Here is a 23,121-nt window from a genome sequence, read left to right on the forward strand (position 1 = left end):
TTTTACTGTAGTAGTAGAGCAGCGTGCATACCGTGCAGCATCCACACGGGCGGGTATCGCATATATATATATATATATATTGTTGGGTTATGGTATTATGGGGAATCAGCTGGCAGCAGCATCCTCCGTCAACGTCGCGGATGTCTCGTCAACATTGGCGCTCGTGGCACCTCTTGGGAGGGAGCATCGTTATTACTTCCGCTCATTCCACTGTGCGAAGCTGGCAGGTGCGGCGACCAGTACCACAGAGACGCTCCGCTCGCGTCATATTTTTACCTCTACGAATGACGGCCGTGCGAAGGACATGTCTTTGCGCCACCCGTTTCAGCGAGCGGGTAGCACGGATGTCGTTGTGAAAGTTTTTGTACGTACTTTTGGAGACAACCAACAGAAGCAGTTGGTGGAGTTCTGCTACGAGAAACTTCTAGAGATTGATGGGCGAATGCGAAACACCCAAAGCGCCGCATCCAACAGCACGTTTATGAATGGCGGCAATAATACGGCCGTGGGGAATCATCATCACTCTCCTGCTGCCCCACCAGCACCATGTAACGTGTTGTTTTACTCGGGCATGGAGGTGCATAATGATCGATTTTGTATGCTGCAACGATCTTATGTCGCCTACTCACTTTCGGAACGACTTGCGACGCGGCCGTATTGGAAAATGGGCGAGCGTCTCTTTGCCGGGTATCAGCTCCTTCAAGGGCTGGTGCAGTTACATGATAAATGGGAAACCGTTCATGGGGACTTGAAGACAGATAACGTTTTGGTAGACAAGGCTGGGTGGATTTACGTGACGGATGTTTGCCCTTTTAAGCCCGGCCTTCTTCCGGCAAACAATCCGGCCCTGTTTGACTACTACTACGACACAAACGAGACGCGTATTTGTTTTTTGGCCCCAGAGAAGTTTTTGGACGAGACGGTTTTGTTTAACCCATCGAACTTGAACGCAAACGCCCATACAAAAGCGATGGATATTTTCTCGGCGGCATGTGTATTGGCGTACATCTTCACGGAGGAGCCACTCTTTTCGCTCTCGGACACTCTCAGTCTCCGCCTCATGCAGACACAGGAGGAACGTGAGTCCAGTGTGCAAAAGATATTAATCGAACGTGGCGTTCCCCCAAATGTGCGCCGAATGCTTCTTGACATGTTGTGCAACCCCCCAGCGACTCGTCCCACGGCACGACAGTTGTTGGAGACATTTACGCCGTCGGTGTTTCCATCGTACTTTGGCTTTATTTACGGTGAAATTCTTCCACCACTTCTGGCCCGCCCACCAGACCTCAAAGTACAGCTACTGCATTCCCGACTGACGGATATTATGGATGAAGTGACACAACGCTTTGGCAAAAATGAGGATGCAACCAGTCATCTGGCGGTTATTCAGGATGCCAAACAGTTGAGTGTGCAGCTGCTTCTTCCCGTTATTTTAAACGCCGGCCTCCACCTCATTACAGATGACGCTTTCTGTCGTCTTATTTCCATTCTTCAGAAGATTCTCCCCTATTGCTCATCGGAGGTGCAGAAAGATATACTTCTCCCTTACGTTCTCCACTATTTGAAGTTGGAATGCCACCCGGTTATCGCGCGCATAATTGCACTGCGGACCTTGTCTATGATATGCCACTCTATCCCTTTTTCTGCCAGCGATGCAACCATTTTTGATGATCTTGTCCTGCCGTGTATCGAGCAACTCTTCTTGAAAACGGACACCACCGATGTTGCCCTTCTTGCGGAGGTTGCGGATCAGTTACCCAGGATCTTATTGCGGGCCCGCGCCTTTTTGGAGCACTGTCAGGCGCTTGCATCTGCTAATGCGTGGCAAAGCGGCTTTGGGGAGCAGCTGAACAGTCTTCTGGATCGTGGCTGGGATGCCTTTCGATTACTATACAAGCATCATCATACAACGGTTGCTGTTGTGACGCTTCGCCGCACGGCGGATGTGGTGGCGTTTCTTGGAGAAGAAAGAGCACAGGATGATCTTATTCCCTTTCTTACAACAGCCATTGCCTCCGCCATCGATATTCAACGAGAATTATATCCACAGGCGATCATGTGTCATTTGCACTTGCAGACACCGAAACTAAAGACACTGCGTTTTTTTGTGGAAGAGGGACTGAAACAGACGGATGTGACGTGCCTGGAACGAACCATAGAGAGCATCACAGTCATTGTTGAAAAGGAATGTTTTGCCGTGTGGGACATTATGCCGTTGGTGCATCAGGCATTACCGTATATTATGAGCTCCAATAAATGGGTAAGCTCGGCAGCATCTCGCATGGTGGAAAAAGTGGCCTGTACGCATCGCGTGAGTGATGTATGGATGTATTTAGAGTGTGCTGTTCGACCCTTGTTGCGTCACCCAGTACCGCTTTTCCGCATGGCTTCATTTCCTTCAGCTGTGAGGTTGGAATTATCGAATAACATCTACGTCGTGGAGCAGCTGATGAGGAACATGAATTTAGAGACACGATTCCTGGGCGGGGATGCAGCTTTTTATGAGCGCATATTGCGCAGCAGCACAATTTATGATTCGCCTTATTTCAATTCATTTGGGATTGCAAAACGTTCCTTGCAGGGTATTGTCTCACGTGCAACATCCGTGGATGTTACTTTCGATTCAAGCATGTTGAAGCCAGAGGTATCCTCTACAGAAAAGGCGGAAGGGACGCTGAGTGACGGTTCTCGGAATAATAAGTGGGAATTATTTTTTAGGCTCACAAAGCGTGAGCAGAAGCGTTTGCTTTTACGGCAAAAACCACTACGAGATGATGGGGGCTTCAACGCGATACCGTCCCTCTTTCAAGAGCGACAACAGTCTGTCGGCAGTTTGCATACCACACGAGGAGGAAGTGGAGGAAGCCGCCGCAGTGGGAATGAGGTGGCAGGATCCCCGACCCTTTCGATGACACAAGTCACTTGGGAAGAGAAGGAGTTAAAGCCGATTGCCGCGCCGTGGTTTACGCGGACTTCTCACCTTGGTGGGATCTACTGCTCCTCCGCGGCAAAAGGTGGGACGTTGGTGACAGCGGGCGGTCGAGGTGAGGCGATTCTTTGGTCGCTAGGCTCAGAAGGGGTGGACTACTCTCATCGCATCCAAACCAACGCCTCTCTCATGAGCACCTTTCTGTTTGCAGGCTTTATGCGGGAGGGGCTTAGCCCACTTCTCTGCATGGGCGGCACTGACGGGGATTTTTGTGTTTTTGATGTTGCGTGCAACAACATTGTCTTGCGGCGTTTGTTGGACGGCAGTACACTGACATCCTTTTGCTTGATTGGTAATTTTACCACACTTGTGTCCACTGCGTTGGGTGGTGTGTTTGCTATTGATGTTAGGGTGGGGAAAGACGTCTGGCAGACAAAACTGCCGCCTTCGGTTGGCCCACCGAGTGGTCTTTTACCTCTTTTTTTTGATACCCAGGCGTACGGGGCGTCGGTGGTAACATTGACGGGGGGAGTAGCCCTGTTTGACCTGCGCTTTCAGCTGATGGTGCAGGAGTACCGCCTTGGCAAGGATGATGGCAACAGTCATGAAAGCGGAAGGGTCAGTTGGCCAGGCACCCACGCTATGGATAATCCAAATGCCATACTGTGCGTTTCCCCGGACACTACATGCACTACTCTAGACAGGACCGACGGTCCGGGCCTGTTTTTAGGAACACAGGCAGGGACGGTGCACTGGATGGATCTCTCCACTGGTGAGAATCGGGTTGTACTAGAGCCTGCCACAATCGGAAAGCCGACGAGGGCATTACTGGTGCAGCCAAAGCACTCAGTGGTCATGACGGCAGGAAATGACATGTGGATCAGAAAGTGGTGTTTGACCGCTCCTAATCAATCAAAAACCCTTGTGTGCCCGCCGTACACGTCCCCCGCGTACCACGGAACCACCCGTGGGGGAATTGCAGAGGCTCAGTCACAGAACCAGTTTGTGAGTGCACGGCCTTTCAATTCTAATGAGCCGTGCCTGACAACTAATGGTTTTGTATGTGATGGTGCTGTGCCGCGGCACCATGAGGACGCCATTCTCACTTTGTGTGCTGTATCAAACGGAAATGCGTCGTGCCTGGCGTCCGGGTCTCGTGATGGCACACTGACGGTGTGGCTTAATTCAGAGTAAAAAACCGAAGGACGGAAATTGTGACATTTGCTCCATCTGTTGGGTTTTCCATTGATATGCCTATTTTTTTTTTTTGCGAGCGGCCTCGCAAGACGGGCGGAGAACGGACAATACAACACACTTCACAGTGCAATGCATTCGTATGGATGAATTTTTTTTTTTATTGCTGTTTTTTATTTTATTTTTATTAAACCCACATTTGCCGTTGTCGCTGTTCTTTCCCCCCCCCCCGCTCTCTCCTCTTTTTTTTTTTTTTTTTTTGTATTTGTGTGTGTATGTGTGCGACTTTTCCATTTATTTTCGATTGCGGAGGACGACAGCACCAAAAAAAAAAAAAAAAAAAAGCAAAAGGGGGAATGACAATACAAAGGGATGCGGCGGATGAAGGCTGCGGTGATCTTTTGCGGGCGGTGGAGGAGCGTATTCCATGTGAGATTCGGTGCCATTTCACCGGCATGGCAAGTTACCGTCAGCTTAGGGATGGCAACGAGGGGGAATCGACGTTTGTTTCGCATCCAATGAAACGGTTTAGAGAATTCACGTGTGAAAAGGAAGTCTGCGTGGAGAGCTGCATAAGCCATGTGCTCTCGTGTACGGCGTGTCAGATACTAAAAGGGTATTGTGTGCTCTGGGCCGAGTCTTTGGTGAACGTTGTAATGTACGAACCATTTGTGTCACGCACGGAGAGACGAAGAAGGGGAGATGCAAAGACCCAGACAACAACGACGAATAAAGAAATACGCGGGCGTCACCAGCTGATTTTTCACACCCTTCACATTGTTGACAAGGCGGCATACAAGCACCCATTGCAGCATTCCTTTGCCTTGCAGTCAGTCTGCCAGCCGGGAAGGGTCCTGCAGCTGGAATGTTATCCCTACCACATGATCCACTTTGGATTGCTGATTTATGCTCTCTGGCGAAGCCCGGATGAGGTTTTCAGTGCCATACGAAATATGCCACGTCAAAAAAAGGTGAATACGCCCCTTGAAAAAGGGGCTTGCATGACGGAGACCGCAACTATGTCTTTGACACCATTGCATTTCCCACTTTTGGCGACAACCGAGGATGCGTCGGTGCTTATCCTTGGTCTCGGCGGGAATGTGATTGGGAATTGTTTGGATTCCGCCCTTCCAGTTGATGTGTCCATCGACGTTGTGGAAGTGGAGCCGGCTGTGTTTGAAACTTGCCAAAAGCACGGCCAGGTTCCACCATGTTCCGAGGTTCGGACCAAGAAGGAAAATGGGACAACACGTGTGTGGGTTGTTCGAAAAGGGAGGCAGCGGCATCCAAATTACCGCTTTATCATTGGGGATGCCCGTGTGGTGCTGCAGGAGGACAAAACACACCAAAAGGCTGACAGTGAGGGGCCGCTCCATGGTCGTTGCTATAGTCTTGTGTTTCTAGATTGCTACGACCCCGAGAAGGAGCGCATGATGCATGATGGCAGTCTCATTGATGTGTGCCAGTCTCGTCTTTGTCCAGGTGGTGCGCTGATTGTAAATGCGCATATTTTGCCAACGAGAGAGGCGCTGGAGGAGCAGTTTCTCTCGCGTGGCTTTGCCTCCGTGCAGGTGTTGCGTGTGGCGGGGTGTGTTCAGAGCATTGTGGTTTGTTTGGCGAGGGACAAGGCATCGGCGAAAAGTCCCAACGAAGAGAAGAGTAACAAAAGGGAAGGGGGCCAGCAACAAATAGGAAGACTGGATCGATTTTGTGTAAGACACGCCCGTCATTTGGCGTCTTATATTCAATGTGCCTCGAGAGCGGACCCCGGTATGTGCCGTTTATTCCGCAGTGGTTTTTCTTTGGATGCAAACTGGTTGAGGTCCTCACGGTCAGTGGAAGGAGCCTCTTGCAACACCCGTGTGTGGGAACACTACGATTAGGTGGTGTGGCGCGAGAAAGCGGATGGACAAACGTATTTACACGCACACGTACCGTGTTGTATGCTTCTTTTTTTTTTTGTCAGTGTGCACGTATGTGTGTGTATGCGGTTTAAAGTGTTTCTTTATTTTTTCCCGTTTCATTTTTTTGGACCATTTGCCGTTGATGAAAACGAGGAGGAGGTGTTGTTGGTGGTGAGAAATAAAAGGGAAGATGGACGTCTACCGGCAGGCTAGTGAAATTGTGTGCGCCGTGCGTGAAGGAAATGGCACGGCGAAGGCTCTCTGCCTCCGGAAGGAGATGCAGAAGAAGAAGCAGACATATGCGGTGGTCTGCGAGACGCTGCGGCACTACGACCTCTTGCAGGACGTGCTTGACCAGGCAAAGTTCTTCAAGTACTACCCGCGTGCCAACAAGGGGTTTGCCATCTGCATGGCCTACGACGTTGTGCTGGGAAAGGGACTGAACACCAACCGCGACACGACGGCACAGGCGATCAAAAAGTCCGCGCCGTACTTGCGGGAGGCGTATTGGCACGTGAAGAAGCATCACGTTATCCCCTCACGTGCACATGAGCCCTTCACTGAGGACAGTAACGGTGGGAGCAGGAATGATGAGGTTGATAATAACGAGGACAATTACAATCGCCGCTGCACGCTCACTCAGCAATGCTTTTCTGGCGATTCGGACAGGGCGGCTGCGGTGCCAGAGCTGCAGATTCCACGGTATGCGCGAGTGAATACGTTGAAGATTGACGTGGTTACTTTAGTGGAGCGTCTCCACCGCGCTGCTGAGAAGCGTGGCCGTGAAGATGACGGAAGCCAAGGGAAGGAACAACAACGAAAAGAGAAAAAAACCCATCATATGAAAGGGTTTCGTCTGTTGTCGGCCTTCACTATGGATCCTGTGGTGCCGTCGCTGCTTGTATTCCCAGCAGGCACCGACCTGCACGCTCACCCGGCGGTGCGCAGCGGTCAACTCATCCTGCAGGATCGTGCATCGTGTCTTCCCGCATGTATTCTGCTGGACGCGGTAGAGGTGGTTAGGCCGTCATCCGCTGGGGCCGGTGCACCGCTGGAGTACATCGTTGACGCCTGTGCCGCCCCTGGCAACAAGACGACACATCTCGCAGCGTTGGGCGCCCCACACGTGAAAATAATGGCGGTCGAGCGCGATGAGAAGCGTGCGGACCTTCTTTTCCGCCGTGTGCAGAGCCTCGGAGCCAGCGACTATGTGAATGTTGTCAACTTGGACTTTTTCCAGATGTCCTCAGCGGATCGTGAGGCAACGGAGGGGATTCTGCTGGACCCAAGCTGCAGCGCTAGTGGGGTGTTGACGCGCGTGGATGTGTCGCTTATGCGGCAGCGCCAGGCCCGTGTGGCCGAAGTCGGTGAAAACAACAGGGGTGAGGATGGAGCTGGCAACAATGAGACGTGGGCCATCAGCCCAGAAGAACATGGTACCGAATTTGCCAGCAACGCCGATCGGGTCATGGGCCTTGCGCGTCTGCAGCGGAAGCTTCTGGCGCATGCCCTGCTCTCATTTGACAATTGTCGTACGGTCGTGTACTCAACATGCTCCGTTCACGTGGAGGAAAACGAGCTTGTGGTGCGGCAGGTGCTGGAGGACACGCGGGTGCAGGCACGTGGCTGGGCGTTGAGCAACATCATGCCAACAACATGGAAAACACGTGGGCAGAAAACGGAAGGCGACACATTCCCACTGGACCACACCATCCGTTGCGACCCCGTCGCGGACGCCACTAACGGATTTTACGTGGCTCGCTTTGACCGCGCCGTTTAAAAAAAAAAAAAAGAAAAAAAAATGAAAGTGTTGACATTGACATCGATTAAACCCCAAATTGTAAGGAATTATTTTATTTCTCTCCCCGCTCGTGTCCACGCCGAGTAGTATTGTTTGAATTGACGGCGCGGGCGAGGACGGCAACGATGCCTGGGTGCTGTGAACTTCTCTTTTTCTTTTTTTCTCTCTCCGTATATGCATGTATGCGTATTCTTTCCGCGTCCTTTAATGTGGTCAGGGAGAAAACTCACGGTAAAAAGGAATAACAACACCACAGACCAGAAGAGAGGGAGAGAGAGTCGCACCGGCATTCGGATCTCGACAGTCGCAGAGAAGTAAAAGGGAAATAGAGTGAGAAAAAGAGAGAGAGGGCATAACAAAAAAAAAAAAAAAAAAAAAAAGAAAGAGGGAGGATTACAAACAACAACAACAACAACAGGAAACATACAAACACACAAAAAAAAAAATGGTTGTTGGTCTCTCATCCTCCAAAGGCATCTTGGCTTTATTAAATGAGACCGATGCCGATGTAATTCAGTTTGCCCTCAAACGTCTGCTGGAGCTGGTGGACACCTACTGGTATGAGATTAGTCCCGATCTCCCGTTGATTGAAGAGCTTCACGAGTCGTGTGATCTCTCTGAGGAGACTCGAATGCTTGCCGCTCTTGTTGCCTCTAATGTTCATTTTCATCTTGGTGCCTACAATGATTCCGTACACTTTGCGCTTGAGGCCGGGACCGCATTCAACTACATGGAGCGCTCACTCTTTACCGACACCATTTTAAGCTGCTGCATTGATCAGTTTGTGCAGTATCAAGAGCAGCCGGAGGAGACTCGCGGCAAGCTCGATCCACGCCTTGACAGCCTTTTTACTGCCCTGACCAATAAATGGATCTTGCAGGAGGGGACACCCGTGCGGGAACTTGTCGGTTTCACCATTCGTGCTCGCTGCCTTGATTTTTTGGAGAAGGTCCTCCGCCAGGACATCGCCCTCACGAAGTCTGCTGCCATTCTGAACTACACCTTTGACTTGGCCAGTGTTATGCTTCGTGATATTGGCTTTCGAGGGAAAATATTGCGTCTTCTGGCGGATCTGTATGCCCAGGGAGGTCTGAGCACCATCGACTACTTTTCCCGTGCACAGTGTCTCTTATTCCTTGGTGACTCGGAGTCCACGACACGACTTATAACCGACTTGATGCAGGCCAATGACAAGGCGACAGCCTACCAACTTGCATTTGACCTGTACGAATATGGAAACCAGGAGTTTCTTTCTGCGGTTGTGGCGGCACTTGAAAGGGAGGCGGCAGAGATTCCCCACCCAGGCTTGACGTCATCTCCACCTGAGAATGAAGGAGAAGAGACCTCGACAAAAGAAGTTGATACCAGCAATCTCTCCGATGTACACCAAAAACTCCTTGCCGTTCTTACAGGGGAAACTTCCGCCTCTTTTTACCTGAAGTTTCTTTATGCCCAATGCAATGCAGACATCCACATTCTCAATCACATCAAACAATCGATTGATGCTAAAAAATCTGTGCCTCACAACGCCACTGTAATTGCTCACGCTCTTATGTACAGTGGAACCACCATTGATGCATTTCTACGAGGCAACATGGAATGGCTAGCTCGGGCAAATTATTGGGCCAAATTTGTTGTTACAGCCTCCATTGGCGCCATACACCGAGGACACATTGATGAAGGACTTGCTGTGGTGGACCCTTATCTTCCAAAGGAAGGTGTGGGACTGCTTCCGTATCAAGAAGCAGGCGCCCTTTATGCACTAGGCCTCATTCACGCTCCTGTTGGTGTAACTAGAAACCGAAAAACGATTGATTACCTTAAAAATGTGTTAAGGAAATACAGTACGAGTGAGCAAATGATTCATGGTGCCTCGTTAGGTATCGGTCTTGCAGCAATGGGACTGAAAGATGAGGAGCTTTTTGATTCTCTTTTTGCTTGCGTCAGCGGCTGTGACGCCGTCGCAAGTGAGGGCGCCGCTCTTGGCATTGGACTACTCATGATGGGAAGCGGGAACCGGGGCGCCATTCAGAGTATGCGAGCACTGGCGTCTGAGGATAATCAGAAAGAAAAGACCATCCGAGGTATTTCCATGGCCATGGCGCTTATGATGCTTGGTCGAGAAGATGAGTGCTGGGCCGTGGCGAATGAGCTTCTGGATGACTCTGATCCATGGGTGCGTTTAGGGGGTTGCTTCATGCTTGGTTTGGGGTATGCGGGGGCAGAGAATACGAAAGTACTGGAACGTTTGCTGAGTGTGGCAGTCAAGGACACCTCCGATGACGTTAGACGCAACGCCACCACCATGATTGGGTTCCTTACTATAAAAGATCCAGCGCTTTGTTTAGAGCTTACCCGTGTCCTGGTTGACAGTTACAATCCACATATACGCTACGGTGTGGGAATGGCATTGGCAGTGGCGGCTGCGGGAACAGGTGATTCCAGCGTAATTGAAGTTCTCTGGACTTTAAAGGACGATTTGGTGGATTTTGTCCGTCAAGGGGCATACATTGCGCTTGCCATCGTCATGGTGCAGCTGACGGAGGCGGAAGAGCCGAGGGTGAAGGAACTTCGTGAGATTTTCAGCAAAAAAATTGCCGGTCGCAAAGAAGACATGTGCTCAAAATTTGGAAGCATCATTGCCACTGGCCTTTTGGATGCTGGAGGTCGCAATTGCACCTTTTCCCTGCACCGTCAACGCCATCGCTTGGATAAGGCCGTGGCTGGCATGTTTGTATTCCTGCAACACTGGTACTGGTTCCCATACCTTCTGATGATCACACTGGCAATGCGACCTACCTGCTTCATTGGCCTGAATGACAACTTGGACGTTCCGGAGTATACTTTTAAATCAAATGCACCAGCGAGCCGCTTTGCACTTCCCAAGAGCGTTCTTGCAGAGAAGAAGGAAGCCAAAGCGGCTTCCGTGAAGGCGGTTGTTCTGTCCACAACGAAGAAGGAGGAGCAATTTCATCGGCTCAAGCGGATGAGCGGCAGCGGCAGGGCACATGATGCTGCGGAGGCTGTAGCTGCTTCAAAAAACGCAGCCGCCGCTGAACCAGCACTCACACCGTTAGGGGCGGAGACGGAGAAGAAAGAGCCAGAACCATCTTTTGAGCTCCTGAAAAACCCGACCCGTGTAACGTCCCGACAGTTCGCTGTGATCTCTCACGATGTGGATGGACGCTACGTGCCACTTAAACCTTACCCAACGGGTATCTGTCTGCTGCGCGATACAAAGCCCTCAGACGGCAAGCAGAAGATTGTGAGTGAAGTGGGCTGGAACAGCGCCGACGATGCACCGCCACCGGAGCCGTTTACATGGCCATGAGCTACACACAGAAGATAAAGAGCGAGAGAGGGAGAGGAGAGAGAGAGAGAGAGGAGGAAAACAAAAAAGAAAGAAGAAAAAGAAGCAGAAGAAAAGAAAATGAAATGTAAGCTCAAGCAAAAATATACATATTTGTATGAGGGAGAGGAAAAAGAAAAAAAAAGAAGAGGCAGAACTAGGGAAGATATGCGGAAGGATTGATGCGTTATTTATGTTTATTGATTTACTCTTTTGTTGTTGTTTTTGCTGTGGACAGGCGTAGACTTTACTGGCTGCCAGCAAGGAGGTTCGTGTGGATTGGGAGAGCATGTTTTTATTGCTTTTGTGCACTTCGCTTTTTTTGTCCACGCCATGTTTGTTTGTGTGTGCGAGGAATGACGATTGCTGCCGGGGGGTACACGTCAGGGAAGAGGGGAAAGACGCGCGAATAAAGCCAATGACGCAAATTTTATCTGTACGACCAGGCATGCACGGGCACATTGACACACAGTGGAAGTACACAGGAGGCCTGAGAGGACTAACACAACCCCCGCTGCGTAGGAGTATCTTTTCATGCACTCCCACTCTTTCTTTCTTTCGTGCGCCAAGAAAACGGAGATGCATGTGCCTGCACGTGATTTGGGGAGGGGGCTCGTGGTATTGTGTCATTACGGCAAGCTGTCGCCCTTTTTTTTTTTTTTTTTTTACCGGAACCACAAGAAACCAACAACAACAAGAAAGTTTATAGTGAATGATTTTGCAGTTCAACTGGGACCGCCTGGACGTCATGGCGGCCGAGGCGATTCGAGCGCTGGTGAATGCCAAATTGGAGGAGGAGCTTCGGCGTCGTGCCGCCTTCTCAGGGGGTGTTGACGCACCTGCTGTCGGTGGCTCCACTCGGGCAGAATCTCTTTGCGTCACGGGTATTGAGTGGGGCATTGCACCGCCATTCATTGAGATTCTGGAGCTTGACGACGCGCAGGACCTCAGTAGGGCGAACTTCACCCCGCATGACACCATTCATAGTCGCCAGGAAGCGGCGTCGCACTGCAATCTATTCCGTCTCTCGTCCTCTGTTTCCTCCCAGTACGGAGGTGAACACGGAAGTGAGGTTGACTCCTCGCCGGGTGGATGTCCCTCGGCGTCCGTAACGAAGCGAATGCCTGGAGCATGGATGGGTAGCAGCATTCCACAGTCCGGCTCGCCCGTCGTTCCGTCCAAAGATACTCTTGCCCCCTTTGTTGGTTTGGGAGGACTTTATATTTTGTTGCATGTCACATATGGTGGACAAATGCGGTTGTCCGTGTCATGTGTGTTGCGTCACGACATACCCCTTGGCTCTATTAGTCTTCCTGTACGCATGCCACTAACTCTCCTTGTGTCAAAGATGGATATGGACTTTTATTTATCTATCAACCTTCATCAGAACAAGTGCCGTGTCTGGATGGAGCCAGGGAAGCTATCAACCTCCCCTATAACTAGAATGAACATTAAGGCCGTGTTTGGCGAGCGGCGAACATACTCGTCACAATTACTGGATAACTGGACTGGAATTCCACCTGTCTGCGAGGATGCAGACACATCCGACGCGTGGACGCATGTGGCAAGTAGTCACCTTGGCTCAGAGGAGGAAGATGATGCAGTTTTCACGGAGGAAAATGTCATCTCGCGATTTGTTTTGAGTGAAATTCGTGCGATTCTTCAAGAAAAGATTATTTATCCCCATTTTGTAGAGGTTCCGCTGTTTCTATGACGACTTTTTGAAAGTTTATTTGCGGTTCTTCTTCTGCTGTCATTTGATGGGAAACGTGGCAATTTGTGATTGGAGTCGTGTGGAATCTCAAAATATCAGCATTGGCCATTGTTGCGCTGTACCTGTTGGCAACCTCTTCCTTTTTTTTTTTTTCTTTTTTTTCTCCCCTTTTTTCTTTTTATATATTTTAATTTTTCTTTCCTGCCTTTTTTTTTTTTCTTGTTTGCCTCTTTGAAGGAAGGAAGGAAATACTCTTTGACAAGGAAGAAAATTCAACGCAAAACTTAAATCACAAAAGGGATAAAAAGACCGCGTCCCTGTCTGTGTGTGTGGCTGTCTCTGCCCCACGAACGGTATTGTCGGAAATTGCAGACAATACGAAGAATACATCCACACAAGACAGAGAGACGCAGAAAGAAGGGGGAACCATTACCACACCTAATGTCTGCGTCATCAGAAAGCTTGGCTGTGAACTCCACACAAACGACACCCTCAAGGCTACTCCAACGAGGCATGAGGCGGCGAGAAGTCTCCGTGTCCATTCTCTCTTCAGGCATTGATCCCACGCCCAGTCAACAAGGAAGCGGCGGGAAACCTGAGTCGTATGCAAATACGGTTACAATTCCACTTTTTATGACCCAAAGCAACGAGGACCTTCTCTTTCTGCCAGTGTGCACCCGCAACAAAAGAGTCTTATCTCAAGTCACAACACGCAGCAGTTCCGCAAGTAGCTGCACAGAATCTCCGTTTCAGCGTCAGTTGAACTCTGTGAGAATAAAGGTTGGGCTGGCCGAGGCCATTGTGCAGAACGCATCCATCACCGCCAAGGTGCCGATGGCACCGGAGAAGCGTCGCAGGCAAATGTTGCAGCTGGAAGTGGCAAAGCTTATTCTTTTTGTGGCGCGACAACATAACATCCGCGAGGAGCTGCAGCAAGTTGCCGGGAACTCATTGGATGTGTCGGATGAAATTATGTACCATCGCCGTTCCATTGAGAGCAATATTTCTTTTTTGGCGAGGGAGCCGCCGCCCGATTTGTCGCTGAAAGAACTCAAGCGAGCCACGTTTGAGATGGAGAAACATCTGGAAAAGATGAAGGATAAAAAATCGAACGCGCCGTCCGTTTCCGCCCACGGGGCCACCTCCAACCTTTCGGAGTTTCTTTGGCTCATTGAATCGATCGAATTGGAGACACTGGATCCACAGGACGTTTATTTGGGTGAGGAAGCGGCCAGTTTCATTGCCCCTTCCACTTCCGCCAACACCTCCACACCTCTGGAAGCATTACAACGCCAACATGAGCTGCCGCAAAAAAAGCGCCCGGAATTGTTTCCCCCCTTGTTACATTCTACACCCAGTTTGCAAAATGAGGGGGAAAGCTTTTCGACCCTGTTAAGGTCACCAGGCTTGTATTTGATGGAGTACCCACCACAGCTCAGCACCGACAAGACAACAACAAAAGCGGAGAAGGAGACGGAAGAGGAAGAACTCGTTGGATTCTCTGTCGATGTGGAGTCTCCCGGGTGTCGCGCCGTAGAGGCGGCGGGGTTGAAGCTGCTTCAGTTCATGTATGATGCTGTCGACGCCAAGGACAAGGGACTGAAGCTGACGAATGGAAGTGAGGAGGAAATTGCAGCCATGTTGAGAGCAGAGAGGACGATGCAGTATGGAAATGAGATTATGCGCTCTCTGAATACCGACGAAGCAGACGCCGCTGAGCCAAACGAATGTCTTTTAGGATCTGATGGGACGATGCGGAATTTTGATGCCACCCGACTGACCCAATCCGCAAGGAACAGAGCCACTGGCACTCTCTCCAACGCCCAAGAGGAGGAACTGAGCAATCAGTCAAAAACAAGCAGCATATCAGCTCTGGGAGAAGATTCCTTCTTTTTTTCAGGTCACCCCGCGGGTTTTGAACCGTCATTGGTTAATTCTTGGATAAGGCCAGTCCAGTCTACGGTGGAGGTGCATCCTCTTCGGACAGGTATTATAGATATCCTAAAGAGGCTGTACGGGGACTTTAATTACAAGTATTACTTTGAACACTGTAAGCCGCCCAAGGCGGATAAAGTGCCCAAAACAAAGGAGGACTACTATCAGGAACTAGAGCGACGGGTAGCTCGGAGGAAAAGTGAAAAACAACAACGCATAGTCAGCGATCAGAATGAAGAGGATTCAATGCTCTTGAGGTGGAAAGGGAGAAGCAGTTCGTCCAAAAGTTTAACCGTTGGGAAGCGAGACTCGAACATCAAAATACAAGAAGAAATCACAGATGATCAGCTGGAGAGCATGGCGACTGGGACTGCAGAGACGCCTCCGCTGGAGACACCCTCTGTTGTTACCGCGCCGCCCACTGAAACAACAGTTGATACGCATGGTGAAGGAATTGTGCTTGTAGTGGAGCTGGAAGAAGGTATTCACTTTTTGCTGAAGGGGCGGAGAGACGAGCGGGCGGGCCAGCAGAGTGTCTCTGGATCAATGAATTCCTTTAAAAAGGGGAAGGAGTTAACGAAGGGTGGGGACATTGAAAATAAGAAGGCTGTCAGTGAAAGAGGTAACACGGCACAGAGCGAAAGTCGAGAACCGGATTTTGACAGCTACACCTTGTACGCTGTAAACCAGTCTGACATGCCACGGCAGGCGACAGTGGAGACGAATCGAACAAAACTTAAAAACTTGAAACTAAAGGCACTGCTCAAGTACTTTGGGAAGAAAAGAAATGCAATTGCTGTGGATTTGCCTCCACGCGGCACCCAGTTGGTGTTGGTAATGAAACCCATTAAAAAGGGACGAAAAGTTGTCTTTGATGAGGCGTTGAAATTTTACGAAGGACCTCCAAACGAAGAGGCACCCAAAACGACATATGCAATCGCCAAGCAAAGTCCACCACAAGTCCAATCTACCACCACGCCACCGAGAAGTGCCCCGTTGGCCGAGCCCGAGGTGTTACGGGATTCCGGAGGTACCGGTGCGGAGGCCCAGGCGAAGGGGGAATCCGTTTCTCAGACTGAATACAGTGAAAATAAAACTTCAACCAAAGCTGGTAAAACTTCTTTGGAGGTGGCTGACGCAACAGAGCCAAGCGTGCACGGAAACGAGGAGGAGGATCAGGGGAAAGCTGCGGCACTCAGTGGTGCCCGTGTCCCGTCCATGCAGACGTTTAAGCCTTTGTTGTTAAGGAACACTGGTGGCTATACAGAGGATTTTTCATCCGAAGCGTATTCTTTTGACGGGAGTTCATTATCTGGAAATGATGTTTCGGCAAAAGGGGTCAATGACTGGGGCGTCAGTGTTCTTCCTTTAGGCGAAGACCTTGAGGATCAGCAAGAAGAGGGCTGGCGGCAGAAAGGCGACATGGGTGTTCCGCGGAAAAGGCCCAAGGAATCAGACAACAAAGCCGCGAGAACAAGATTCATGGGTGAAAAAGGAACCAAAAGAGGAAGTGAAACGAGGATTGGATCCAGTAAGGGTTCTCAGTTTGAAGCAGACAGAGCTTCAGGGGAAGCAACGCGGGTGCATCAATGGGGAGTCCCCCTAACAAATGACGATGATGAGGCATTTGAAAATAATTGTGTGGTATTGTCTGTGTTGCAGGCATCTGAGTGGCAAAGCGGCTCGAAAGTTCCGAGGCGTTCCTTGGGAAGTAAATCTGCCGTCCATAGTGTGGAGGGTGGCGAACCCAAAGAGATGAATGTGAAGGATGGGGGAATGGATGACGCGACGGGGAAGGCCACGGAGGGTGGGATTTTGATGGAATCTTCGTTGCGTACGACGTCTGAGCGGTACCCAAGCGCGCGTTTCCGAGCGACGAGCATTGATACAAAGGAGGAGGATATTGTCACGGCTGCGCTTTACCCCGCTGGGGACGGAGATGCTTTAAAGACGGAGGAGATAGTATCTAGTTTTCTTCAACGTATCGCCGAGGCGGAGCAGTTAAATTTGGAGGAACAAATCGATAACGAGGATATTTCTTACCCGAAAGGAAGTGAGGAGACACCTCTGCCTGCTGGGTCAGCGGCACTATGGCGACGTCAACTTGTATCTCAATCGCAACAAGATCCCCATTCTATTGGATCGCAGGAGGAATCAAAGCAGCTTCTCTCCTCGTTAACGCCAGGGGTCGAGACAGAGTTCCCGCTTGGATCAGACAGAGAAATATGTAAGGTGCAGGGTAGCACCTCTTTGGCGGCTTTACGGGCCGAAAGTGAGGAACACGAAAAGGGATCCACTCTTAGAGCATCTTCTTCTCACATGTTTTCTTCAGAGCAGTTAACTGCAAATGCAACTGTGGTGCAGCGACCAAGTGTCACCTTGGAAGGAGGGTCTTCGGCCCAACGCATGAAGATATACGGACTTCCCCAATCTTCCGTAACAATGAATGAGTCTGTGACTCCTGTGCACTTGGATGAAAATTACACCAGCACCTCTTATCCTCAGCAACCTTCTGTTGCCGCGAAGGTGGACGGCGGCGAGATTGGGGATGATGTAAGTACTCCTGTGGAAACTACTTCCGGGCTAGGAACGACGAGCCGAACGGCGGACAAAAGATCCGTTTCAATTGAGCCTTTGCAAGGGAACAGATATGCCTCACCAACCATGGAGCGGCCAGCATTCAACTTGGATCTTTTGTTAAAGAGTGTCAAGAAGGCGGAAAAGAAAGAGGCTCCTTTGCCAGGACTCTCCACTCGTATAGTAAAAGATGAATACGCCCTTCCAGAGCAAGTGATGCCGGCGAGTCCCAGTCGCCAGCATGCATACGCAGAGGCCCGACCAGATGGACGATTTGCCATTTTTGCTCCTGAAGAAATGAACGTTAAGGGAGCAGCCCATACTTCTGACCGCATGGACAAAAAGAAGATGTCGACGCGGCTCTCAGGAGTAGTGGAAAACGCGGCGGTGTTCGCCGAAGAAATCCGCACAACTTTTCATGCCTTTGCGCGTCAAGCCACGTCTCAGTGGAGGCAGACTTTTGCCCGCTCAGAAATACACGGGAAAGCAACCGTCGGAAGAAATGTGAGTGTTGATGTTATGCGCCATGCAACACTTCCGGCACTTTCAATGGTTTATTCCCCTGAGACGGCTCAGGATGTGGAAGACATGGAAGCTGCGGAGGAAGAGGCAAAGGCACTTTTTCTACAGGATCCTGCTCGTTATGACTGTGTTATTGACGAACTTACAAAACGGGCCATAGCAAGAGTTTACGAGGAGGAAGAACGAGAGAAGGAGCGACGGGATTCCGCGGCACACGGAACGGCTGGAAGGAAACTGAAAGAGGGATTGATTGTAGTGCCAGGTCGAATGCAAAATCGTTCTGTAGCCTTTCGTCAGTTTTCTGTGGTGGGGTCACAAATGGGTGGTTCCCAGGCAATGAATATTAGTAGTACTGGTAGCATGGTCCAACTTAACGGAGACCCTGTGCACTTTACTCACGGGGGGAGTTTTTTAAAGGGCCGTCACCCGTCACTCTTACTGGGGAAAAGCCACCGTGATAAAGTGCGTCATGACACGAAGTCTGAGTTGGATCAACTCCTTGATGAGCAGCGTCGTGCAAAGAAGATTGTGGCATATATTCTTATGGAGATGCGTCGCATGTGGCGGCGGCGGTGTCTGGAGTCCAATCTTGCTCTCCGCAGTGCCGTGGATCGCTTCATTAAACGATCCGTTCTTTTTTCATGGCATTTTGAGAGGCGACGTGTGCTTAATCTACACAAGCTCATTCACCTCCTGGACCGCAAAACCGGCCGCGTGGGTGGTTGGTTGCCGTTTTACATGAAAGATCGTGTCATGGAGGACCGATTTGTCTGGGAGCCCGCCCCACTGCACCTCTCACGGCCGCTGCGTGTTGTTCACCGGGCAATGTGTCTTGCCAGACAGCAACGGATGTTTCCTATTCGTCTCGTGCGGCAGCAAGCTTTCCGAAGGAAAAATTCGCAGCATATATTGTACGGTTACAAGCGTACCATAATGGAGCCGTTTAGGAGCCCTGCCGTGCGCCTTCGTCATGGGCGACGCTCTCGCTACGCCGCGCCGTTTCAGAATCCCACAATGCGTTTTTCTCCGCAAGTTGAGTGGATGGACGGAACACCGAAAAAGTAGGTCTGATGGAGGCCCTGGTATTGCCAGTAGTAGTAGTGTTTTTAGTAGCACTACTAAAAGTGGTAGTAATAGTCGTATTGATAGCTATTTCTCAGGCTCATTCTTGCGTAAAAAGGAGAGATTTACATCAACCAACCATACAAAAAAAGTGGGATTGTTGGATGTGGCATTCTGTGTGAATGCGTCATGTAAAATGGAATGGGGTGACCTTTGGTAACCCAGCAGGTAAAACAAACAAACAAACAAAAAGAAGGATTGATGTTGAAGGAACAACAAAATGTCTGATACTTGTGTCTGCAAATGTTTTAATAAATCAATGCGGCCTTTTTTATTTTTAATTTTTTGCTTTTGCTTTGCGTTAGCCTCTGTTGGCACCTTTTGTTTCTTTTCCGATAGAGTCTGTCTGTCTGCGTGTGTGTGTGTCGCGGTGGTGGTGGGGCGTGTTCACATTTCCCTTTTCAATGTGAAGACACTTGGAGTTGTTGTCTGCTCTCTCTCTCTCTCTCTTTTTTTTTTTTTTTTCTTTAAATTTCTTCTTCTTCTCTGCAGCTAGTTTGGTTGATTGGTTGCGTGTGTGTGTGTGAGTGCGTGTGAATTCTGCGCCGACCGAGTAACTGAGACCGAGGGAGAAGAGGATAAAGAGAGAGAGAAAGAGAGAGCGATGACTGCACAGTGCCCATCGTCGTTTGCCTTTAGTTCCTTACTGTTGTCATCGTTTCTTTTGTTGCTGACGGGCGTTTTTTTTACCGAAGGCACGGAGGAAAACGGTGATAACATGCCGGAACCGTCGATTGGGAATGCAGCCGCGCTCTCAATGATGCAAGATGTCTCTATGGGGAAGAAAAATTCCTCCACGATGTCACCTACTCCACCGGAACCCCCCGATGATAATCCCTCTTCTGATTTGGCGAACCCCCCGCCAAACAGCACATTCCTCATCGCAGCTAATAATTCCGTCACGTCAACGACGGGAATGACGCATTCACCAACGACTTCTCTCACCGTCTCACCCACCCCGTCGCTGGAGGATGTGCCGGACAACATGTATACACGGGCGGAAAGTTGTGATATTCCCATAGTAAATAAATGTGTGGAGCGATTTTGCAATTGCATCTCTCGGGGACAGTTACAGAATGCCAACCGGTCGTGGTATATCAAGAACGGGGTTTATCAATGCCACGAATTTGCAAATGCGAATTGCTACTATAACCTTTATTGTGCGCGCGAGCGGGTGTCATGCCTATGGAGTGCCTCTTTTTTGTACAAGGCGTACCGTCCACAAGGGAACACTTTGGCGACATCATATGAATTGAGCCAGAAAAATTCCCAGGGCAGCATGCCATGTGTTGGTCTAGAGGATATACAGGGCAATTTTTCCCAGCTTACAAAGAACACAAATTACTACGACTCTCTGTTTTATAGTGAGTGTGTGGACTATGTGACATTTATTTTGCAGCGTACGGGTGATGGTATTTGCGCTGCAAGCATTGTTCCCATGTATGTTTGTGGGGACTCTCTGTTTCCCGTTCCACCCACACGTCAAATCCACTATACCCCATTAAGTGAAGGGGCTCGGCGACTTGTTATTTCCATTGTGGCACGAATTGTAGGTAACTTTACCCCCATATTTAATTTGGAACGTGCCAAGTATAATGAAAAATATCAAATGAATATTGAAAATCAATTAAGTAATGCTATGTACAGTTGTTTTTTTGACGCGATCGGAATCAAAGGAGTTTTTTCTGTGAAACACGAGGACGAATGTCTTGTTGTGAGATATGAAGTGGGTGTGGGAGAGGCTGATCCATGGGTGGGCGACGTTGTGACGGCAAATGCACTAAGTCTGATGGTGCGCAGTGCCTCCTGGATGGACCCCGCGCAACGGGTGATTGGAAATATTACGGACTCTGTGAAGCTTAGTGCACCCATTGTTGTATATTATGTGAGCTTTGAGTCTGGAACAGCCCAACCGGAGGCCAAACTGTGTGATGCCGGGTGTTCGGTAGCTATTTCATTGGTCCTGTTTTTGACACTTATTGCATTTGCTTTTTCGTGCGTTTTTTGTTGTAGACTGTCTCGAAGGCCGTATTTTATGTTCGATGACGACCACGATTTTGAGGAGATGGAAATTGTTAAGGGTCGAAGAGCCATCGTACCCAATAGAAAATAAAAGCAATGTTTTTCTTTTCTTAGCACCGTGTGTGTACGTGTGTGTGTGTGTGTGTGTGTTTTATGAATTCGCACGTCTACCTTTTGTTCATTCTTTTTCTTTCAAAATTTTTTTTTTTTAATTTATTTGTTTGCATTTGCGCATTAGGCCTGATGTAACATGACTCAATTGTAGGTGTATTCCCTTGAGATCTGCCACTCGGGCTGTCCTTTGCTACACATGTGCAGATGTATATACATTTCTTTTTATCTAAGAACCCCCCAGTATATATATATATATATATATATATATATATATCTGCTTTTTTCCCCTTTTTTTATTTATTTGTGATTCAAGAAGCGTTGAGACTATTAATGTTATTATTATTATTATTTTCTGTTTTGTTTCGGGCGGAGGCAGAGGTTTAAAGTGCTGCCATTTGAGTGTTGTGTTGAATATACTTTTTTTTTTTTTTTTACTTTCCATCTTTTTATTTATTTATTTTTTTTTTTTTTTTGTGTGCGTCCTGTGCCACTTGGTGCCTGCAAGGTAACCCATTTACTCACGGCAGCACAAAGTTGGTGGGAGGATGGGCTGCAGGCATAGTGGTCCCCGGATGCCCCCACTGGAACAGCAGCAGGGGCACTCATTGGACCGGCGGAAGGAACGCGATGTAGTGGACATGATGCCGGGGGATGGTGTAGACGCGAAAAGCGCACATGTGGCGGGTTTAAGTGGTGCAACGAGCGTGGATGGCCCACAAGGCAAGCCGTCGCGCAGAGATGACGTCTATTCCCCAATGCCGCCACAGGTACCGTCAAACTCCTGGTACGCACGGGAGTTCACGGAGGTGACCAGGATGTCTCTTACGGAGTTTCACATGAAAAAAAGAGGCAACGTTGTCTTTTCCAACGCATACATTCCGGTCGGAGCTTCGGAGTTGGAGAAACTTCCCGGACGCGCCCCGCCGACGCCAGCGACGCTGGAGATTGGGAGGGACCTCGTGTACGGCATGGCGTACCTTCACAACACACCGCTCTTTACGGAACACCAGTGGCGTCTGCGGGTGGCCCATCACGCGAAGTGGCGGCAGGATGAAGGAAAAAAACACGAAGGGAGCGAGGAGCGTCGGTCCATTTGCCGAAAAGAGTGGGCGAAAACGATTTACGATCGGCCGGGCATTGACACGTTAGTGGGCATACGCGTTTTTGTTGAAAACAAACTCGTGCCCGACGAATACCCCACAACCAGGAGTATTCCAAACTGCACTGCCACGATAGACACCAGCGAGGCATTCAACAATTGGATTTGTATTCCTATCGTACTTGTGGGGTATTTGAACAACTTTCTTCTGGGTACTATCACGTTGTACCGGTTTCTTTCACTCAACTTTGCAGGGTACATGCTGCGTCAACCCATCAACCTCAGCGGAGTTGAGGCAGCTGCAGCCGGCTATGATGGTGACGGTGAAGGGGCAAATGACTGCAGTGATGATCATGCCAGTCGAAAGTTTGAAATTTATGTTGAGGTGGTTTACGGATGTTCGTCGGAGTTTAACTTCTGCACCGATTACATATCAAAAGGTAGCGTCCAAGTTATTATGACAAAGCGATCAAAGTTAGCTTTGAAAACTTACAAAGAGAGGCTCCATAAGTTGATTCAAGGTAGTCTTCTTTCGCGCGAGCAGGTGGTTCCTATGGACCGATTGGAGATGGTGGCACAGCAGCAGTCATCGCGTAATTGTTTGTTTTGTGGATCCCCGCTGCGTTACACATGCACCATATGCGGCGCCCAGCTCTGTGGTACGCTTATGTGCGTCTGGCGCCCCTTTGCTGGGTATCCTAGCGGATGTTCCGTCCATAAAGCACAGGTAATAATGTGAAGCTTTTTATTGACACCTTTTTTCCCCGTTGGGCCCTTTGTCTCTCTCTCTCCCTTTTTTTATTTTTATTTTTTCTTTTGCCCGGATTTGTCACAAAGAA

At 49.6% G+C, this 23,121-nt stretch overlaps 8 protein-coding genes across 8 annotated transcripts, besides 21 other annotated features; all 8 read left to right on the plus strand.

Moving 5' to 3' along the window:
* Positions 1–4,180: part of a sequence feature (areas merged during assembly that could not be assigned to a particular haplotype. This can correspond to areas where the two haplotypes were merged or to regions with more than two copies in the genome that were merged during assembly.) that runs on past the window's edge.
* Positions 61–80: a microsatellite.
* Tc00.1047053510901.120 (protein kinase, putative) lies at positions 98–4,123 on the plus strand (the record flags this gene model as incomplete). Its single annotated transcript, XM_813932.1, has 1 exon — positions 98–4,123. One exon carries the CDS (start codon positions 98–100, stop codon positions 4,121–4,123), a length of 4,026 nt encoding a protein of 1,341 aa, XP_819025.1.
* Positions 4,181–4,575: a sequence feature (areas merged during assembly that could not be assigned to a particular haplotype. This can correspond to areas where the two haplotypes were merged or to regions with more than two copies in the genome that were merged during assembly.).
* Positions 4,274–4,312: a sequence feature (T-rich).
* Positions 4,399–6,006, plus strand: Tc00.1047053510901.130 (hypothetical protein, conserved; the record flags this gene model as incomplete). The annotated part of the gene is made up of 1 exon (XM_813933.1): positions 4,399–6,006. One exon carries the CDS (start codon positions 4,399–4,401, stop codon positions 6,004–6,006), a length of 1,608 nt encoding a protein of 535 aa, XP_819026.1.
* Positions 4,448–4,467: a microsatellite.
* Positions 4,576–15,017: a sequence feature (areas merged during assembly that could not be assigned to a particular haplotype. This can correspond to areas where the two haplotypes were merged or to regions with more than two copies in the genome that were merged during assembly.).
* On the plus strand, positions 6,218–7,807 carry Tc00.1047053510901.140 (hypothetical protein, conserved; the record flags this gene model as incomplete). Its single annotated transcript, XM_813934.1, has 1 exon — positions 6,218–7,807. One exon carries the CDS (start codon positions 6,218–6,220, stop codon positions 7,805–7,807), a length of 1,590 nt encoding a protein of 529 aa, XP_819027.1.
* Positions 7,806–7,829: a microsatellite.
* Positions 8,186–8,212: a microsatellite.
* On the plus strand, positions 8,274–11,159 carry Tc00.1047053510901.150 (proteasome regulatory non-ATPase subunit 2, putative; the record flags this gene model as incomplete). Its single annotated transcript, XM_813935.1, has 1 exon — positions 8,274–11,159. One exon carries the CDS (start codon positions 8,274–8,276, stop codon positions 11,157–11,159), a length of 2,886 nt encoding a protein of 961 aa, XP_819028.1.
* Positions 11,178–11,212: a microsatellite.
* Positions 11,213–11,263: a sequence feature (GA-rich).
* On the plus strand, positions 11,890–12,891 carry Tc00.1047053510901.160 (hypothetical protein, conserved; the record flags this gene model as incomplete). The annotated part of the gene is made up of 1 exon (XM_813936.1): positions 11,890–12,891. The coding sequence occupies one exon, from the start codon at positions 11,890–11,892 to the stop codon at positions 12,889–12,891; it is 1,002 nt and encodes a 333-aa protein (XP_819029.1).
* Positions 13,032–13,116: a sequence feature (T-rich).
* Tc00.1047053510901.170 (hypothetical protein, conserved) lies at positions 13,333–18,990 on the plus strand (the record flags this gene model as incomplete). Its single annotated transcript, XM_813937.1, has 1 exon — positions 13,333–18,990. One exon carries the CDS (start codon positions 13,333–13,335, stop codon positions 18,988–18,990), a length of 5,658 nt encoding a protein of 1,885 aa, XP_819030.1.
* Positions 15,018–15,034: a sequence feature (areas merged during assembly that could not be assigned to a particular haplotype. This can correspond to areas where the two haplotypes were merged or to regions with more than two copies in the genome that were merged during assembly.).
* Positions 15,035–17,640: a sequence feature (areas merged during assembly that could not be assigned to a particular haplotype. This can correspond to areas where the two haplotypes were merged or to regions with more than two copies in the genome that were merged during assembly.).
* Positions 17,641–17,655: a sequence feature (areas merged during assembly that could not be assigned to a particular haplotype. This can correspond to areas where the two haplotypes were merged or to regions with more than two copies in the genome that were merged during assembly.).
* Positions 17,656–23,121: part of a sequence feature (areas merged during assembly that could not be assigned to a particular haplotype. This can correspond to areas where the two haplotypes were merged or to regions with more than two copies in the genome that were merged during assembly.) that runs on past the window's edge.
* Positions 19,016–19,074: a microsatellite.
* Positions 19,607–19,652: a sequence feature (GA-rich).
* On the plus strand, positions 19,652–21,160 carry Tc00.1047053510901.180 (hypothetical protein, conserved; the record flags this gene model as incomplete). Its single annotated transcript, XM_813938.1, has 1 exon — positions 19,652–21,160. The coding sequence occupies one exon, from the start codon at positions 19,652–19,654 to the stop codon at positions 21,158–21,160; it is 1,509 nt and encodes a 502-aa protein (XP_819031.1).
* Positions 21,188–21,219: a microsatellite.
* Positions 21,264–21,288: a sequence feature (AT_rich).
* Positions 21,425–21,457: a microsatellite.
* Positions 21,601–21,656: a sequence feature (T-rich).
* On the plus strand, positions 21,729–23,021 carry Tc00.1047053510901.190 (hypothetical protein, conserved; the record flags this gene model as incomplete). The annotated part of the gene is made up of 1 exon (XM_813939.1): positions 21,729–23,021. One exon carries the CDS (start codon positions 21,729–21,731, stop codon positions 23,019–23,021), a length of 1,293 nt encoding a protein of 430 aa, XP_819032.1.

The sequence above is a fragment of the Trypanosoma cruzi genome, genomic scaffold, assembly GCF_000209065.1.
Source record: "Trypanosoma cruzi strain CL Brener 1047053516949 genomic scaffold, whole genome shotgun sequence".
NCBI lineage: Eukaryota > Euglenozoa > Kinetoplastea > Trypanosomatida > Trypanosomatidae > Trypanosoma > Trypanosoma cruzi.